Here is a 21,120-nt window from a genome sequence, read left to right on the forward strand (position 1 = left end):
TCACAACCACTGTACCTGCTTGGGATTCAGTAGATTAAATAAATGAGAAATGTCCACTCATTTGGCAATCTCAACTGTGCCTTCGTTTCTCTAAGTCTGTTCTCGGTTGCCTTTCGCCTGCCCACCCCAGCTCTCCAGCGAGCATGTGCGCTATCAGGCCTGTGTGCTTTGCACAATAACCTCCTGTGTTGTTCCCATTAGCACACAACGGGTGTCACACCCCTAGAGACCAAAAGGTCTCCTCATCCTGCCAGGCACAGGGTGGAGCCCCTAGGAAACTGGTACCCCTCCCCGCAGCCAGGGGCGGCCTCATCAGCGTGGGTGCGGGGTGGAGCAGCAGGGTAGACCCAGCCCTGCAGCATTTCACATCAGCTTATGAAGGGCACAGGGTTGTCTGTGAGACCCCAGAAGGCATAACTGCTCAGTTTATGGGATGTTCTGCCCTGTGAAAGGTCCCTGAGTGGCACAAAAGGTTTGCACTTGGTTAATTGAAACGTTGGCAGTTCGAACCCACCCAGCAGTAGGGCGGAAGAAAGGCCTGGCAATGGGCTTCCAGAAAGATTACAGAAAACTCTGTGGAGCACAGCTCTACTCTGCAACACTTAGGATTACCATGAGTTGGAGTCACCTCGATGGCAACAGGTTCGGTTTGGATTAGCTGCTCAGTGGAAGAGTTTAGCAACAAGACCCCACGATTACTGTTTGCGGTTTGCTGAATATGTTTGTAGGGTCAGGAGTTTCTGTTGGATCCTTTCTGTTTTTCGAATTACATAGAAAAAGGAATGGATAGTAATGTTGCATATTCAACCTGATAGGCCCTGTTCGTAATGAAACATGGATTAAGAGTAAATACGAGAAAAAGATAAAAGCTGTCTGTGGTGTTCTGTAAAATCGTGTTTTCTGATTGGCAGAGGCACAGTGAATGCATGTTTGTAACCTTTGGGGATTTACCTTCTGACTGTTAGAGAGACAAGCCAAGGGTCTGTTTCAGAACGTGCTGTGTCGTTCGGTGCCCTTGAGTTGGTTCCCCCTCATAGCGACCCCAGGCACAGCAGAACCCACAGCAGGACCCCAACGCCGCCTGGTCCTGCACCATCCTCCCAATCGCTATTACGCTTGAGCCCATTCTTGCAGCCACATTTCAGAACATATCCTTGGAAAAAATCATCACAGATGAAGGATGCTCATTTCGACAGAAAGACTCGACGAACACACAGCTCCTGTAAAATGCATCTTCGTTGGTTTTTAGAATGTTTTCATTCAGCTGAAAAATGGGGTCCTTTGTAACCTCATCACTCACGGGGGTGGTGTTTTCAAGTTCTTTTTGGTGACCTGTTTCAAATGTTTTGCTTTTTATTTCAGGATTTCCTGATGGAAACATTCATCATGTTTAAGAATCTCATTGGGAAGAATGTCTACCCTTTCGACTGGGTTATAATGAACATGATGCAGAATAAGTAAGTACGGGGGAGTCTCCCACCTTCTTCCAGGCTCCTGGTTCACGTTTGGTTTGGAGCAGAGGTGTTGCTGGGATATCATGGTGCTTCTCGCTGCTTCTGGGATGCAAACCATTATTTTGGGAAATGAACCTGGAGGGCGTGATGACTTCCTTATGCCAGCAGGAGATTCTGGCACTAAGTATTTGTACTCTGCTGCCTGCAGGGAAACAAACCTGCCCCAGAACCTTCCTTGCCTTTTTCTAGGGCAGAAAGGTTCTGCTTGCTGTACGTTTGCCATCAGATTTTAACCACATGTTTTTATTAGCCAAAGCAACGCTCAGCTCTGTACTGGGCTTTTGAAAAAGGTGTTTGCATTTCATGTATTTCAGATTAAAAAAAAAATCATAAGCATTTCCTCATGCTTTTGACATATTCAGCTTGTGCCTTGTTTATCATCTCCCCTAGGGGGCCGCCGACTAACTGCCTCGCTCGTTGAGTTATAATTTCTGTAAGCACCAGCAGTGACCACAGGGTTCTCCCGTCACGCGACTTTCAGGAAACGTTTCTGTGGGCCTTTTTCTTTCCTTGCTATTTTTATTGAGATTATTGTAGATTTTCAGATGCAGTTTAAGAAATAATACAGTGAGAGCTTGTGTGCATGTCACCTAGTTGGCTGCGATGAGAACACTTTGTAAAATTGTAGTCCGTTATCACAACCAGGAAATTGACACCGATACAGTCCAGTTTATTATTCCGATTTTCCCAGTTTGTGTTTGTGTGTGTATTTGGTTCTATACAAGTTTACCACATGTGTGTCTTTATCCCTCCCACAGTCAAGACACTCGGCGTTCCCATGACCACAGGGTCCCTCATGTTGTTCTTTTATAACTGCACCTACCTCTCCCCTCCACCTCTACCATCCCTAACACCGATCAACCACTAACCTGTCCATTTCTAAAACTTTGTCATTTCAAAAACGTTATATAAATGGAGCCATACAGTAGCTAACCTTTAGGGATTGGCTCTTTCACTCCACTAAATTCCCTGGAGATTTATCTGAGTGTTGACATATGTCTTAGTCATCTAGTGCTGCCATAACAGAAATACCACAAGTGAGTGGCTTTAACAAACAGAAATTTATTTTCTCACAGTCTGGTAGGCTACAAGTCCAAATTCACGGCATCAGCTCCAAGGGAAGGCTTTCTCTCTCTGTCAGCTCTGGAGACATTATCAATTTTCCCCTGGACTAGGAGCTTCTCCACGCAGGAACCCCAGGTTCAAAGGATGCGCTCTGCTCCCGGCACTGCTTTCTTGGTGGTATAAGATTCCCCACTCTCTGCTTGTTTCCCTTTCCTTTTATCTCTTGTAAGATAAAAGGTGGTGCAGGCCACACCGCAGGGAAACACCCCTTACATTGCATCAGGGATGTGACCCGAGCGAGGGTGTTACATCTCACCCTAATCGTCTTTAACCAGAGGCAGAGATTACGATTTATAACACATAGGAAAATCACAGAGTGAGGACAACCACATATACTGGGAATCATGGCCTAACCAAACTGACATATATTTTTAGGGAACACAATTCAATCCATGACAACATGTATCAATAAGTTTGTACGTTTTTATTGCTGAGTAGTATTCTATGGTACGGAAGGACCACAGCTGGTTCATTCATCTGTTGAAGGATATCTCAGCTATTTCTGGTTTGGGGCTATTACGAATAAGAGTGCTGTGAACATTCATGTAACAGTTTTTATATGAACAGAGATTCCAGTTTTCTGGAATAAATGCCCAGGAATGCAATCGCTGGGTTGTATGGAGATGCCTTGGAAGAAAGGCCTGGTGATCCACTTCCAAAACATCAGCCATTGAAAACCCTATGGAGAACAGTTCCACTCTGACACGCATGGGGTCGCCACGAGTCAGAGTTGTTCGTACTGGTGTGGTAATTGTACGGTTATTTTATAAAAAGCTGTCAGACTGTGGCTTTACTGTTGCTCATACATACCACCAGCGGTTTGCTGAATATGTTTGTAGGGTCAGGAGTTTCTGTTTGATCCTTTCTGTTTTTTGAATTACATAGAAAAAGGAATGGATAATAATGTTGCGTATTCAACCTGATAGGCCCTGTTCGTAATGAAACATGGATTAAGAGTAAACACGTGTAAGCAATCCAGTGTCTCCCTGCCAGCATTTGCTGTGGCCACCATGTTCAATTTTAGCCATTCTGATAGGCTAATTTGTGGTTCGAATTTGCATTTCCCTGACAGCTTTGCCTCTTGCTAATGCCTTTTGTCCACCCAGTGGGTAGAACTGTGGCGGCCATGCCCTTTCCTGGGTATCGCTGCTTTCTGTGGCACCAGGGATGTCATCAGCGTCGGGCATCACCAGCCACAGGGATTCTGAGTGGCTTCTGTGAAAGTTAAACACCGATGAGTGTTGTCCACCTTAAGTCACAGGTCACTGTGGCTGAAATCTCCCTCCACGATCAAAGACAGTGTGTGAGATGACATGGCAGAGCGGCTGTGAGAGGCTGCTGCAGACACAGCATGGGTCTGGGGGCCACAGCAGAGTCCTGGCCGCCGATTCTCATGGGTCCGCCTGCTGTGCAACTTCAGATAATTCATATAACTCTCCTGGCATCTGAGTTCTCGTCTGGAAGATGAGGGTCTTAAAGTAAAAGAATGCTATGTCTCTTGCTTCTTCTCTCTTGGGGTAGCCCTGTGATGGACAATTCAGGATGTCCCTGAAGAGCTGCAGTGTTCTTGTATTAATGGGCCTATTTTTTCATATGGAAACCCTGGTGGCGTAGTGGTTAAGAGCTTAGCTGCTAACCAAAAGGTCAGCAGTTCGAATCCACCAGGCGCTGTTTGGAAACTCTGTGGGGCAATTCTCCTCTGTCCTGTAGGGTCGCTATGAGTAGGATTCGACTCGACGGCAATGAGTTTATTTTTCATCTAACAAAACAAAACAACAAAACCCTGTCTTGGTTGTATACATAGACACCAAATTCTCCTCGCTGGGCTACCGCCAACAAGTGCCGGGCCAGTCCTTGTAGTCCGATGGTGACGTGACGTTCTAACTGGAGTGGGCAGGTTAACTTGCTGTGTTCGTAGGGAGACCATGTTGTTGTTGTTGTTGCTATGGAGTTGGACCATGGCTCATGGTCCTGCACCTCGGAGACTGTGGCACTTCGGAAGGATGTATGTGTGTGTGTGTGTGTACATGTGTCCGGGCGTGTGTATATGGGTGTGTGGAGGCACATATGTGTATGTGGGCATGTGGGCATGTGTGTACGCACACGTGGGTGGGTGTGTCTGTGTGCACGTGAGTGTGTACGTGTGAATGGGATGTGACGGTACCACGTAAAGGCACTGGGATTTGCAGAGATTCTGACTCAGAGCCGCTCACACAAGTGCACCTCACCGTCACAGTGGACACACCCAGCAGGGACCAGATCCCAGGCCAACATGGACAGCAGAGAATAAGGCACGAAGAAGCATTTTAGAGGCTGATCAAAGTGAGAGCAGCGGTAATTGTATTTTTTTCTTACATCTCACTACCCCAAAATGCTGCCCCTACATTTAATAAACAGCATCAGCTTTTAGAAGCTGGGGAAGGTAGTTACCTTCTCCATGTGGCCAGCTGGTTAATATGTGAAATTATCTGGAGACGCCTGGGTGTGGTGGCCTTCAGCATTCTTTAACATCCTTGCTCAAATGCCCGCTTCCAAATGAAGTGTTTACTTCTTATTTAATGTGCGATTCTTCGTGATGTGTGACGTAGTTGCATTCTCAGGATAAAGGTGAGCTAACATTTGTTACCCTTTTGTGGCTTTCGCTAAAGGGGCCCTCGTGGTGCAATGGTTAATTAAGTGCTGGAGGTTCCAACCCACCAGCCGCTCTGTGGCAGGCTTCTACTCTGTCCTAAGTGTTACTGTGAATCCGAATCGACTCCACAGCATTGGGTTTGATTGGTGCTTTCGCTGTGCCAGGTGCTATAGTGGGGACATTACATGTAACTGTATCTTTAAAATCCTCAGCAACCCTCTGAACAGCTGATATTACTGTGCCCAGTTTAGAGATGGGGGAAGTTGAGGCGTATGGGTTTGGTAACTTGCCCCAAGACATACAACTGAGCAGTGGTGGAGCCAGTACTTAAATCCACAGCCCACACCCTAACCCACCCTGCTACCGGCCTCTTCTCTTGATCTTAAGTGCTCCTCCTAGTGCCCAGGAGGTTTTGTTTTGTTTCTTATTTGTTGTTAGTTGCCACTGAGTCAACGTTGATACATGGTGACCTTTTGTAATACAGTGAAACGTTGCCCGGTCCTGCACCATTTTCGTGATCCTTGGTACCTAGTGTCCTCAAAGTACAACTTTTCCTTCGCTTATAAGGTTTGCTACTCATCTAAGTGAATTTTAAGCATTAAACCCATTGCCTTCAGGGCGATTCCAACTCATGGCAACCTATAGGACGACGTAGAACTGCCCCATAGGGTTTCCAAGGAGCGTAGACCTCAAAATATCCCTACTTTCTTCACCATCAGAAATACATGCTTTCAAAGAGGGTACCATTCATTAATGTGTTTTACATGAGTCCTACTGTGAACTTCTAGGAGAACAAAATCTCACTGATACTGTGATAAAATAATTTTCCTACGTCATTTTTTCTATGTCATTATCTGTTTGCCTGCAACCTAAAAGCTTAACATCTTATACACGGGAAACTTTTCCTGCTCACCGTCTCTCTGGCAGCATCCGAGACTTCCTTGCCTCTGTAGGATAAGCAGTGATACCCAGAAGCTTCTGGAGCCTGTCTTTGAGTTTTAATGGCACAGGTGGACATGCGGTTTTACCACCCCTGGCTTAGAAATGGACAGAATCAGCCTCTGTGGCCTGTTAAATATTTGCGTGCTATTCGGCTTTGTCTCCTTGAACCTACTGTTCCTCCATACGGGATACTTGTAAAGTGTAATTAAAGACAGCATCCATTAGTTTTGGTGCAACAACTTGCAAATCAAGAATCAAAGTGCCAGGCTATAATGAACATCCCAAAGGATGGTTGTTGCTTGGTTGCTACGTTCAAGCTGGTAACTGATCGGCCATGGCCTGACATTACAGCTCTGCTATGGAGTGTGACAGCGGCCAGATGGCAAGATGACGTTTGAGATAAGCCCTGTTCAGAAATAGGAGAAGGGTGCTTGTGTGTTAGCATCCAGAAGTGCTCGATAATCACCGCAGAGGGGGGCGAATGCTGTTTCCATTTAAAATGTCAGGTTGTGTGGAGTGCCTCGGTCTTCACGTTCAGCGTCTAGCGGTTGGTTTCCATCTTTTTCTCCTTTTAGTTGTACTTTGGATGAAGGTTTACAGAACAAACTAGCTTCTCATTAAACAATTAGTGCACGTATTGTTTTATGACACTGGTTACCAACCCCACAACTCAGCAACGCTCTCCCTTCTGGACCTTGGGTTCCCTCTTACCAGCTTTCCTGTCCTCTCCTGCCCTCCAGTCCTTGCCCCTGGGTTGGTGTGCCCCTTTAGTCTCGTTTTGTTTTATGGGCCTGTCTAATCTGTGGCTGAAGGGTGAACCTCAGGAGTGACTTCAGTACTGAGCTAAAAGGATATCTAGGGGCCATACTCTCGGGGTTTCTCCAATCTCTGTCAGGCCAGTAAGTCTGCTCTTTTACTGTGAGTTAGAATTTTGTTCTACATTTTTCTCCAGCTCTGTCCGGGACCCTCTCTTGTGATCCCTGTCAGAGCAGTCAGTGGTGGTAGCCGGGCGCCATCTAGTTGTGCTGGACTCAGTCTGGTGGAAGCTGTAGTACTTGTGGTCCATCAGTCATTTAGACTAATCTTTCCCTTGTGTCTTTGGTTTTCTTCATTCTCTCTTGTGCCAGATGGGGTGAGACGAGTGGAGTATCTTAGATGGCCCCTCACAAGCTTTTAAGACCCTTGATGCTACTCACCAAGGTAGAATGTAGAACATTTTCTTTATAAACTATGTTATGCCTGTTGAGCTAGATGTTCCCTGAGACCATGGTCCCCACAGCCCTCCACCCAGTAATCCAGTCCCTCAGGGAGTTTGGATGTGTCTATGGAGCTTCCACGACCTTGCCTTGGACAAGTTGTCCTGGCTTCCCCAGTACTGCGTACTCTTACCCTTCACGTTAGCTTCCGTCTTTGAGCTCATATCCTTGCTGTGAGTTACAGTCAAGTCGATTCCAACTCGTGGTGACCCCATGTGTGCAGAGTAGAACTGCTCCACAGCGTCTTCAAGGCTATGACTTTTCTGGTAGCAGATTGCCAGGCCTGTCTTCTGAGATGCCTCTGGCTGGGTTCGTACCATTAACCTTTCAGCTGGTATTGAGTGCTTAACCTTTTGCACCACCCAGGACTCCTTGAGCTCGTATTAGCTAAGTGTTTCAGACTTACACTTCCTGTGTGTGTCGTATAGCCGCATGTCCCAGAGGGAGGCTTGTGTCCTTCATAGAGTTCTTGGTGTTAACAGGAATGTGGCCACATGGTTGAGTTTCCGTGTCTCCCCTCTGGTGGTGGAGCTTGGTCTCATTCCAGTGGGGGGTTTGTGTTTATACACTAATAACCCCCCTGCAGAATTGTAAGGGGCAGAATTAAGCTGCTAAGAAATGATTCTGTTGGTACAGCTGAACAGCTTTTGTTCCTTGAAGAAAGCGCTTGTTGTTAACTGCTTTAATTTCACTTGAAGAAGGCATTTCTACAGTGTAGCCAGCCACCTTATCGATTCCGACCCCATAGGACAGAATAGAACTGCCCCATAGGATTTCCAAGGCTGTAGTCTTTAAGGAATCTTTTCTCCCGAAGAGCAGCTGGTAAGTTTGAACCACCAACCTTTTGATTAGGAGCCGAGCACTTAACCACTGTGCCACCAGGGCTCCTTGTACAGTGGACAGCAGGTGGAAAAGAAAAGGCAGTACTGAGTATAATTTGTTAGATTTTTAGAATTAGAATTACGTCTTCTTATTCATATTGTCTGCATAGCATCTAAGGAAATCTTTTCCACATTTGTCAGCTGTTCAGATTTGTAGCAGAATAAAAAAACAAAAAGAACTACCCCAATATAGATTCTCACTAGGCTGTAATACACACTGCATCCTCCTCTCTCAGGATGAAAAGCAAATGAAACCACATTCTTACCCTGTCAGAGCTATTATCGTTTGCAACTGTGATTATCAATCATTTTCCAGCATCCCACTCTGTCAGCTTAGAGTTTGTGTTTTAGACTCTCTGCTCTCTTCCAGGTTAGGCCAAGGCCTAAAGGAGATGCTTTTCATTTATAATCTGTGATTGATATCCTACCAGCTTTGTACAGAACTTGCTTTGATTTGCAAGTCAGGCCTTACCCGTTGTGGGCAAGTCACTTCCGACTCATAGCAACCCTATAGGAAAGAGTAGAACAGTCCCATAGGATTTCCAAGGCTTTATGGAAGCAGACTGCTACATCTTTCTCCTGCAGAGTGGCTGGTGGGTTCAAACCACTGACCTTTTGGTTAGCAGCTGAGCCCTTAATCACGGCACCACCAGGGTTTCCTAGGCTTTGTAGACCATGAATGTAAAACAGAACATGCCAGAGAGAAAACTTGAAGCTTTCTAGAAACCAAAATCTGGAAGCCAAAAGACTTGAAGCTACCTGGAAGACAAAACCAAAAGCAAAATATGACAGATTGCAAAATTCTCACCGGATATCAAAATGAATCCTTGCAGTTTTCCAGGGGAGACCAACAATTCATGATGTAGATCCCTAAATAAGAGATGTTGAACAAGAGAATATCATAGTTAAGGAAGCAGTTGATAACTCAAAATTCTGCCCACAGAAAATGGAAGAAATTATTATTTCCATTCCGACATGCTTAAGATGTCACCTGCCAGCACCTGGATCATTACAGAGGTTTGTTATAGCTGGACCTGTCTGGAAGTCTGGCTTATCCAATGTGGTGGATCTAGCTGACCTGCCAGTTTAGTCTTATCAGGTTGTGGACCATTTGAACATTGTATACCATCTGCCAAAAGCTATTGTCTGATTTTGCTATCTCTGGAAACAAGTTGATTGTATTTATTTGCCCTTTTAAACACTGATGCCCAACTTGGAGTTTGTGAGATCGCATTTATCTTAGTCATCTAGGGCTGCTATAACAGAAATACCACAAGTGGATGGCTTTAACAAGGAGAAGTTTATTCTCTCACAGTCTAGTAGGCTAGAAGTCCAAATACAGGATGCCAGCTCCAGGGGAAGGCTTTCTCTCTCTGTTGCCTCTGGAGGAAGTCCTTGTCATCAGTCTTCCTCTGGACAAGGAGCTTCTCCACGCAGGAAACCTAGGTCCAAAGGATGCGCTCTGCTCCCGGCACTGCTTTCTTGGTGGTAAGAGGTCCCCACTCTTTGCTTACTTCCCTTTCATCTCTTGTAAAGATAAAAGGTGGTGCAGCCTGCACCCCAGGGAAACTCCCTTCGCATTGGATCAGGGATGTGACCTTTTAGTAAGGGTGTTACAATCCCACCCTAATGCTCTTTAACATAAAACTACAATCACAAAATGGAGGACAACCACACAACACTGGGAATCATGGCCTAAACCAGTTGACACATGTTTTTGAGGGACACAATTCAATCGGTGACGTTTCTCTTTATTTCATGCATCTGTGAGCTGTTCATTTATTATCCTGGCTGTGTGGAGACCCCCAGAACAGCCCAAGATGACACTAGCCTCCCCCTGCCCTTCATCACAGCCTTGGCTTGTCGCCACGTGGCCTCTTTATGACCTGCTCCTTTTCTCCCCTGTCATTCATCTGTCTTCTGACCTGGAAGTGCTTTCCTCAACCCATAATGCAGTGCTAGTGCACGGCCCCCACCAGCCTAACACACACGACACGTATTTCTGAACTCGTAGCCATATGCAGTGGGGGGGGGGGGTGGCTCAGTGGTAGCATTCTCGCCTTCCATGAAGGAAACCCAGGTTTGATTCCCGGCCAGTGCACCTCGTGCGCAGCCACCACCCATCTGTCAGTGGAGTCTTGCGTGTGGCTGGGATGCTAAACAGTTTTCAGTGGAGCTTCTACGCTAAGACAGTGTAAGAAGAAAGACCTGGCAATCTACTTCTGGAAATCAGCCAAAGCAGACCCTGTGGATCATGATGACCCCATCTGCAGGGATGCTGCAGGACTGTGCAGCATTTCATTCCGTTGTGTGTGGGGTCGCCATGAGTTGGGGGCCAATTCCACAGCAGCTAACAGCAACATCAGTGACAAACATGTACAGCTCCTCTTCTGAGGCATATTTTCCCTGTATTTTTTTTTTAGGCTGGCAATTTCTCTCCTTTTAAATATAATGCATTTCCCAGCTCATAAGTATTATCCATCAGATGTTTCAGAATCCAGGATGGCAAGCAAATGGATGTTTCTGCCAAAATTAATTTGGCGTGTAGTCAGGACAGGAAAGGGCCTGGAGCCTAGGAAGGGATTCCAGCCTTGAGTGCCAGCTTTCTTACCAGTAAATCACGTTCATGCCCAGAAAGCACATTCGCAGGGGAGGCTTTTTGCAGGGACAATGCCTCTGGTTTCATTGCTGTGGCAGTTTTCGTCCTTGGCAGGCACTTTTCCGAGAGCTTGGATCCGAGACAAGGCACCGTAGAATGAGGGAGGGAGTGCGGGGGTTCCCCACTGCCGGGTCTGCCTGACTGTCCTCCCTCAGGGCAGTGGCCCAGCATGAAGATGGCCGAGCCTGGGCTGACCGCGTGTCCTTGTTCCTGCTCACATCTGCTCCGGGAAAGGGCACGCTGCTGAAAATCCCTGCACAGGCTCGAAGCAGGGACGTAAAGCACTGGAGGCCCTAGAGACTCTTGGATTATTATTTCTCCACGTCTTTTTTTCCTTCCTTTGAAGCCTGGGGTTTTAGGTTGATGTTGTTGCTTTTAATTTAATTTACTTTTTTAATGTATTGGTTTGCTGTGGAGGTTTTACACATCCAAGTGTCTGCAGATTTTAAACACACCTAAGATTTTTTTTTTCTTTGAAACTGTATACAGTAGCTGTCAGCACAGAACCAGCTAAGGACCAGTAAGGAAAAAAATGCATATTGTTTTCAGGGAAGAAGTAGGAATACGAAGTGGGTATAATGAAAACATTCTGGAGTGAAAATTTCCCTAGGGCTCAGCGTGCCTGCCTTCCCCCCAGCTCATGCACTTAATAATGTTGCTCTTTGCACCGTAATCCTCTGCAAAGAAGCTGGCCTCGTCTGAGAGGTAACGCAGCTCAGACCACTGTCTGAGGGCTCTGAGGCCGTAGGGCTGCTTCCTGGGCTGGGCCAACACAAGCTGTGCCCACTCACACTTCTGGCAAGTCCCGCGGAGATACGCGTGAGACATTCCTTTGGGGTGATGTTGGCCCTTATGATGCGCTGGGGTTCCAAGACAGATTTGGTTTGTATCTATAATGGTGCTCTGTGTTTCATGTATGTGTGAGTCCCTGGGGGACTCAAATGGTTTACACTGGCGTACTAACCGAAAGGTTGGCGGTTCGAACCTACCCAGCAGCATCACTGAGGAAAGGCCTGGCGATCTGCTCCCAGAAAGATTAAAAACAACCCAACCCAATTGCCACAGAGTCAATTCCGACTCATAGCGACCATATAGGACAGAGTAGAACTGCCCTGTAGAATGTCCAAGGAGCGCCTGGTGGATTCGAACTGCCAACCCTTTGGTTAGGAGCTGTAGCACTTAACCACTATGCCCCCAGGGTTTACGGGCCAAGAAAACCCTGTAAGGCAGTTTTACTCTGTAGCACATGGGTTGCCGTGACTCAGAATCAAGTTGATGGCAGTGAGTTACTGGGATTATATGTCACTTGTGTTCGTATCATGGCCACGTGAAGATCCCCCTGGTTTGCTGGCAGGAAAGCTCTTTGCTTAGAGGACTCCACCAGCACGGCATGTTGCCATGGTCATGGTTTCATTTTTGTCCCCGGAGGATGCTTTTGGATAGGGCATGGGCAGGTGTCTCCCAGGGGCTCCTTGACCTGGATGTGGTTACAGATGGTGAAGCAGAGCCCACTTTGCCAAGCAGTGGAAACCCCTATTTGACAAAAAAAACCATCGAGTTGATTCCAACTCATAACAACCCGATAGGACAGGGTAGAACTGCACCATAGGGTTTCCTAGGAGCAGCTGGTGGATTCCCACTGCTGACCTTTTGGTTAGCAGCCATAGCTCTTGACCACTGCACCGCCAGGTCTCTCCTACATGACCAAATGACACCAATTCGAGTTCTGGGTGCTGAAATCTATACAGTTATATGTGCTAATCCCTTATGGACGGAGCCCTGGCGGTGCAGTGGTTAAGCACTCAGCTGCTCACGGAAAGGAACCCACCAGCCACTCTGTGGGAGAAGGATGTGGCAGACTGCTTCTGTGAAGATGACGGCTTTGGAAACCCCATGGAACAGTTCTATTCAATCCTATAGGGTTGCTGTGAGTTGGAATTGACTCGATGACAACAGGTTTGGGCTTCCGTATCCTTTATGGAGAGTCTCTGGGTGGTGCAAGTGGTTAATGTGCTCGCTGCTAACTGAAAGGTTGGAGGTTGGAGTCTTCCCAGAGGGGCCTCAGAAGAAAGGCCTGGCTGTCTACTTATGAAAACTCAGCCATTGAAAACCCTATGGAGCACGGTTCTTCTCTGACACACGTGGGGTCACCATAAGTCAGAACTGACTAAGTGGCAATTGGTTTGTTTTTAAAAATCAGTTCTGGCATTTTCATGAATTATTTTAATGTTTCCTCTAGTATTTATTTGTAGAGGAAATATTAAAATAACCTTACTTTCACTCTTAGCTTAATAATTAAGCTTGACCTAAAATAAAAACAAATCACTCCAAGATTTTACCTAGTTGTTTATAAGTGATTCATTACACGTGATGTAGGGATTAGATGCAGTTTGCTTTTATTCATTTAACTCAGAGATGAAAAATCAGAGTCCTCCCCAAGGCTTGCAGTGATGAAGAGCTGCCAGCCGGGACTCTTCTGTAAGGAAGCCGGCCTTCGAGGGGAGTTTTAAAGGCACAGACTGTGGATGCATTCTCATCAACAGGCATACCTCCTCACAGAGCTGTCCCTGGTGTGGATGCCACGGTCCCACTGGCGCTCACTGCTGGAGGGCCCTCTCCACTGTCACAGAACTAGCCAGGTGCCCTCGAGTTTATGCACAAACACCTCTCAAGACAAAACAAAATGTCGGAAATGCATTTTAGGAAGGTCCCTCTCTAGTCCTTCCATCCTGAATTGTCACCCCCCACTCTGCTGGGTCTTAGAAAATAGGCTCCCTGCCCATGTTATGTTTCTGTTTTATGGTTGGAATGGCAGGAGGAAGCTCATATTAACTGCTGGGTTGCTAGGCAGTGTCTTAGGTACCTTTTCAGTGGTTCTCAACTGGAGGCAATTTTCCAATGGGGGCGATTTGGCAATGTCCAGAGACATTTTGAGCTGTCACATTTGGAGAGAGAGGTTCTACTGGCATCTCCTGGGAAGAGGCCAGGGATGCTGCTAGACATCCTACGCTCACAGGATAGCTCCCACCACAAAGAATCCTTGAGCCCAGAACGCCCACAGTACCCCCATTTTATGGATGAAGAATCTGAGTCACATTGATGTGAAGGAGGTAATTGAAACACATGTGATTTACTTCAATGACCCCTGTCTTCATTTCCACCTGTCTCAGTCACCCTTCCATCCTGTGTGACCCCAGCAAAGCCAACTCCCTCTAGGATATGTAATAGCAGCCCACCCCATGGTCTCTCTCTGAGGATGCCAGGATTGAACTTTTACTAATGAGGTGGTGTCTGAGAACAGAGGTGACTTTCCCAGGACCCACAGCCCAGTGACCCAGAGCTCCTTGTTTGCCCCGCATTCCCAGGGCTGAGCTCCCAGCGCAGCCTGATGCAAAAATGAATGAATGAACGAACAAATGCATGAACAAATGAAACGAAATTGATGTAAACGGAATCTTACAGCATGTAAAGTTTTGGGATTGGCTTTTTCTCGCTTCGCGTAATGCCCTGAGGTCCACCCAGATGTTTGGATGTGTCAGTAGTTGGCTTGTTTCCATCGCTGCGTGGCGTTCATGGTATGGAGGTAGTGCTGTTTGTTTCACCACTGGTCTATCGAGGGGCATTTTGTTTTTTCAAGTTTCAGGCTGTTATGAGTAAAGCTGCCATAAACATTGATGTTATTTGGGCATAAGTCTTCAGTTCTCTAGGATGAGTGCCCTCACGTGCAATTGCTGGATTGTACGGTAAGTGTGTATTTAGTTTTATAAGAAACTGCCAAATTGGTTTCCAGAGTGGCAGCACAATTTTACGGTCCTTCCAGCAATGTGTAACAGATCCAGTTTCTCTGCATCCTCGCCAGCATTTGGCGTGGTCACTATTTTCCATTTTAGCCTTTCTAGCAGGGGTGCGGAGCCCTGGTGGCAAAGTGTTTAGGAGCTCAGCTGCTAACCAACAGGTTGGCAGTTCGAATCCACCAGGCACTCCTGGGAAACCCTATGGGGCAGTTCTACTCTGTCCTGTAGGGTCGCTATGAGTCGGAGTCGACTCGAGGGCAGTGGGTCTGGTGTTTTTGGAGCATGTGTGCAGTGACGTGTAGTCGTGAGGTGTAGTCGGCGCCAACTTTAGCAGATGCTGCCCTCTACCTTTCTGCCAAGACTCAGAGACGGCTTTTTCCTCTTGTCCACAGTGGTCCTCTGTACCCTTTTTTACACCCTCAGCAGGGTGTGGGTGTCCCTGCTGCTGCGTGTTCTCCATAATACTCAGTATTGTCAGGCTGATTTGTCTTTATTTTAACCGTCTGGTGGTGTGTAGTGGGATTATATTGAATTCGTTTTTCTTGGTGTCTGAATAGGCTGTACACCTTTTCGGGTATTCATTATTATTTTCTCTTCTGTGAAGTGCCTGCTGGGGCTCTTGTTCGTGTTTCTTTTGTGCTTGGAGGAGTTCTTTATGTATATTCTGGGCAAGGGCTCTGGGTCAGGTATGTGTATTGCAAATCTCTCCTCTTACTCAGTGGTTGCTGTTTTTTCTCTCTTAGTGGTGTCTTTTGTTGGTAGACATTAAAATTTCTTGGGACGACTCTTGCAGAAAGACACAGAGTCGACTTGCCTGGTTGTGAAGTGATCGTAATGAGCTGGGTGACTGTCCGGATGACACCGCTCGGCATTCTTCCTGTATGGAAGCTCCGTGAAATGAGGTTTTTCAGATGAAACGAACTTAAAAACGGAGCATGGAATTCCACCAGTATTTACCAAGCTCCTGCTGTTTTCTAGTCAGAAGATCAGAAATAGAGTTGAATAAGATTTCGTCTCCGTCTTCAGGAAGACCTGACAGTGGTATACTTAGTTTTTTTATTCATATATATATTTTCAGATCTATGATGAAGCAATGATAATGTTTGATATAATTTCTCCATAGACCTGAAATGTTAATGGGATTGTGACATCTTATACACATTTTTAGTTCTGTAAGACTCTTTCAAAAGTATCCCTGGTGGCGCAACAGATGAAGCGCTCGACTGCAAACTGAAAGATTGGCTGTTGGAACCCATCAGCTGCTCCTCAGGGAAAAAAGACCTAGCAATGTGCTCTTGCAAAGATTACAGCCTAGGATATTCTTTTGGGGCAGTTCTACTCTGTCCTAAAGGGTTACTATGAGTTGAATTGACTCAATAGCACATGATAACAAGATCTTTTGTGTGGTTCTGTCTTAGTCATTTAGTGCTGCTGTAACAGAAGTACAAGTGGATAGCCTTAACAAAGAGAAGTTTATTCCCTCACAGTCTAGTAGGCTACAAGTCCAAGTTCAGGGCGTCAGCTCCAGGGGAAGGCTTTCTTTCTCTGTCGGCCCTGGAGGAAGGTCCTTGTCATCAATCCTCCCCTGGTCAAGGAGCTTCTCAGGCCCAGGGACCCTGGGTCCAAAGGATGCTCTCTGCTCTTGGTGCTGATTTCTTGGTGATATGAAGTCCCCCACTTTCTGCTCACTTCCCTTTCCATAGATCTCTTGAAAGATAAAATGTGGTGCAGGCCACACCCCAGGGAAACTCCCTTTACATTGGACCAGGGATGTGACCTTAGTAAGGGCGTTACATCCCACCTTAATCCTCTTTAACATAATCTAATCTTGCCTCGTTAATCACAGGCAGAGATTAGGGTTTATAACACAAAGGAAATTTATAGTCACAAAATGGAGGACAAGCGCACAATACTGGGAATCATGGCCTAACCAAGTTGACACGTATTTTGGGGGGACACAGTTCAATCCATGACAGGTGCTTCCTATGTGTTTCCTGGAATTCTATACCTTTGTGTGGATCTTAGAGGCTCCCTGAGGGACATCACCCCTGGTCATCTTGGTGTTTGCACGGTAGGGTTCAGAATAAAACACTGGCCAGCACACAGTAGGTACTTAACAAATAGTGCTTGAATAATGCTCGGCATTTGTGCTGGATTACTAATTTAAAGGTTGACGGTTTGAACCTACCCAGCAGCACCTTGGAAGAAAGGCCGGGCGATCTGCTTCTGTAAAGATTATAGCCAAGAAACCCTATGCACTAGTTCTGCACATAATACATGAGGTCCCTGTAGGTTAGAATCGACCTGAGGGCAGTGGGTTTGTTTTTTGGATTTTTGTTTTGTTTGTTTGTTTTTTGGGTTGGTTAACTGCCTGACTGAAAGAATGAACGTCAAAATAGAAAATGCTCTTTTTTTCCAAAGTCAACTGATAAAATACATGAACTACTTTGTAGCAATTCCTTTCCAGGAATAAAATAGAGGTGCCCTTTTTATCCTTTGGTCCACAAAGATACAATCCAGATGTACCTATGTCGTGAGCAAAGAATGTATCTCATTGTCTTGAAGATCTATCAGCTAGCGGATTTCTTTAACTGAAAGTTGCCCCCAGTTTACAGCAGAGCCGTGTTAGGGAGGTGGACGTTGATGTATCTGAGCCAGCGTTGCAAAGACAGGTCTGCGAGCTGCAGGAGGCTATGGTCGGCGGGAGCTCGCTGCTTCCTGGTTAACCTTTCCATTACAACTTCAGAGAAGGGTTTTTACTTAATACTGTACCTGTCAAATTCACAGAGCTGCAAGTAAATGGAAGATACAAATTATGTTGTAAAGTGAAATTTTTTTTGTTATTCTGCAGTTCGGTTGATTTCGGAAGAAAATGAACTCTGACAGCTTGGTCTTTTCAGTTCAGTGGATTCTAATTGTTCAAAACAAAAGCTGGGCACCAAAAGCCTCCTCCCTGGTTTCTTTCTCCAGGATGCCGTGAGCTGCGCCTTTTGCAGGACCGAGTGTCCATCAACTCTGTATCATAGGCACACCGGGTCTTAGAAAGAGAGAGCGCTAAATGTTAATATTTGTCAGTATAAATATTAACCGTCCCAGAAGGGGAAGGAGCTCTTCAGCCGTCTGTCTGGGTAGGTTTTTAGCACCTGCCACTGTTCTCAGCGTGGCATCTATCTTTCATGAGCAGCAAAGCTGTTTTTCCCAGTCTGTCTGGTTTGCTGCTGCTTGTGCTGGTGTCCTGGGCTGCTTGGGAGGCAGAGATTTGGAAAAGAGGGTAAGAGGGACCCCTTTCTCCCTCTTACTTGCTGCGATCATACGCGACAGCCTTACCTTCTGGCCAGATTTCTTGTATTCTGGGGAAAGATACCAAGTGAGATTCCTGCCAGAGCTGGGAAATCTCACGTCTTCACATGAAGTGTCTCAGCCACGACAGCCTGTGGTGGACACACGCTTTGAAAAGACGGGTGAATGTTTCGTAGGGCTGGACTCCCTGGACGGAGGCTGGGCCATAAAAAACTCCATAAATGCCTCCCATTTGGGGTTGTTTGGGGGAGCTCTCCACACCTTTGTCCCTTTGCGCTTTTGCTGTGATTCTTCCTTATGGACTCATACCTCAGCCACTCCGCTTAATCCGGGGGGCTAGGCCAATGGCTTCGATGTCTGGCAGCCTCGGTCTCCTCCTGGAAGCATCCCAGTCCCTGCCGAGTGGGAACTGGTCTCCACGCTGCTTTGTGCAATGTCCCCGAGATGAAGGGGTCAGGAATCTCATTTGAGCCTTCAAAATGCCTGTTATGGCCCAACTGAAGTAAACGGCCATCTCATTCCCATCTGATGTGACAGCAGATTGTGTGGAAGGTATTTTAATTGGCTATTAACCTGCAGGTGATTTGGAAATGGAATATAAGGAGCAAGCTGAATACTGGATAGACTTCTTTATTTTCATATTCAACTTACGAATTAAGCTTGATTTAGAAGGAATGGCGTGTTTCTCTTCCATGAGATACACCGGGAGGGACACATGATTTGCATGTCATTATGGAGGCCTAGCTTTTCTGAGCAGTGTTTATCAAACAATTAGGCATTCTCTCATGGATATTAAACTCCTGATACGCAGTTAAGTGAGTTTCTAATACTGAGAAAAATGGCAGAGTGAGGGGATGGCCTGTTTCTCATTGATATTCTGCCTTTGAGCGGGTTTTTCCCATTAAAGAGGCCAGATATACGACATGGCGCCCACAAAAGAACGTAAAGAGAGGTCACCATATGGGAACCTGGAGTAAGGCGGGCATGCCGTAAAGCGGCCCACTGTGCTCCTGACCCTCGGGCAGCCCAGACAAAGTGAGCGACAGTGTGGGCTCCATCACTGTTGGGGTCTGAACAAAAGCAGCTTCTGCTTTCTTTGGAGGAACACCCACTTGTCCCTGACACTAATTTCTAAGGGAATTTCTTTTTGCTGTCCTTACAAGTAGGAGTTGTTTTTGGTGTAATGGACAATGTCCTCAAGAGCAGATTCGATAGTGACACAGGCCTTCTTCGTTACTCATCGTGGTCATCCTGGGTAACAGGGCAGAAAAAGTCCATGATAATAGTCCAAGGTCACTGAGGTCATGTCATCTAAGGAGCTCTCTCCATGGTTGGAGAAGCTATGATAGCTTTTGAGTTGGGCCAACGGCCGTTCCTACACACCACTAGGTATTTCACAGAAGTGGGATCGTATAGTATCTGCTGTCTTGTGTCTGCTTCTTTTCACTCAGTGTCACGTTCTCCAGGTTCATTCCCGTAGTGGCGTGCATCCGGACGTCATTTCTCTTTATGGCTGAGTAGTATCGCAGCGTATTAATGCACCACATTGCGTTCTTCCATTCATCTGTTGGTGGACATTTAGGTTGTTTCCATCTTTTGGCTATCGTGAATAGTGCTGCAGTGAACATGGGTGTACAGTGTATCTGTTTGTGTTCCTGCTTTCATTTTTGGGGGTGGGGGTAAATACCTAGGTGTGGAATTGTTAAGTCATATAGTACTCTTCCATTTAACTTATTGAGGAACCTCCAGACTGTCTTCCACAGTAGCCGTACCATTTTACAATCCTACCAACTATGGATGAGGGTCCCATGGTTTTATATTTTTTTTATTGGTATAGGAACACCTTGGGAATAATCCAGTAGAGAGAGGAACAGGTGGTGTGTGTGCGTGCCTGCAGGCTGGGGAGGATAATGAGAGTAGTAAGGTCCAGACTGGAAGTGAAGAGGCTGGTCGTGATAGGAACAAGGGCAATGGATCCATTATAACAGGAGAGAAGACAGAGCGAGTACCCATGTCAGTGGGTGTATAGATGAAGCAGTTGGATGATGAGAAACTTCCTGTGTGGTTTTTTTCCGTAATTTGTCACTAAAGTATGAAGCCAGGTCATTAGCGGGGATAGGTAAAGGGAGAAGTCAATGATGAGGCTACATCTATTAATATTTCCACATGTGACCATTTTTCCTGCTAATACACACACGTGATGCATAGACTGAGTCTGAGAGCCGTGTGGCTCACGCCGCCCTCTTGCATAATGCCTGCAAGAGGTCTTACAAGGAGGAAAGTCTAAAATGATACATTGCTTTAAATAACTCTTGTTAAATCATCCTTCTGTGAACACTTCTAGATGGATTTTGTCTTTTAAGCTTCAGCAAACCCTACTAGCCATCAAAACCCTCTAGTCTCTCAAAATAGCCTTCTTCAAATGTCCTTCCACATGCTTGCATGATGGCTGTGGGACCACTGGAGAGTTTGGGTGGGATGTTGTCCATGTAAGTTGGAGGTGTACAAAAATGGCAGCATGGGGTGTCTGACCTTCTCTAACTTCACCAGGGAGGAGAATCACCATCAACATCGGCCCAAGGCTGATACTTCCAAGGTGGAGGTCAGACATACCTCCTCTCTCCAACCTTTTTACCAATTCTGACACCAGCCATCTCTCCCACGGCACTTTCTACTTCTCTGCTGGGTTTGATAATTCATTGCAATGGCCACATAGAACTCATAGACCATACTCCCCATTATGGGGTTTCTTAGGGAAGTAACAGGTCACAATTCAAGTTCAGGAATGCTCAGGATACAGTTCTTTGGTCAGGAGACCTTTCTGGCTGTGCTCACAGGCAGGCCTCTCTCTGACCCTTGGCCCCTCAGCCAGATCTCTGCCATGCTCGGGCAAGTGTTACAAAGCTCTTTACCTCTGCCAGTAAGTGCCTGGAGGTACTCCACTCTGCCACGAAGCCTCCTGCCCAAAGGTGCTCAGCTATCTTGGTATCTGGGTCTACACACCCACTGTGGCCACC

General features: G+C 46.4%; 1 protein-coding gene across 1 annotated transcript in view; it reads left to right on the forward strand.

Moving 5' to 3' along the window:
• Nucleotides 1-21,120, forward strand: part of DOCK1 (dedicator of cytokinesis 1) — a 569,919-nt gene that overhangs the window by 368,841 nt on the left and 179,958 nt on the right. Inside the window, exon 29 of the mRNA XM_023730055.1 lies at nucleotides 1,363-1,457. Within this exon, the coding sequence (XP_023585823.1) occupies nucleotides 1,363-1,457 (95 nt within the window). The remainder of the gene's footprint in view (nucleotides 1-1,362; nucleotides 1,458-21,120) is intronic.

Source organism: Trichechus manatus, unplaced genomic scaffold (genome assembly GCF_000243295.1).
Source record: "Trichechus manatus latirostris isolate Lorelei unplaced genomic scaffold, TriManLat1.0 scaffold00031, whole genome shotgun sequence".
NCBI classification, from domain to species: Eukaryota; Metazoa; Chordata; class Mammalia; order Sirenia; family Trichechidae; genus Trichechus; species Trichechus manatus.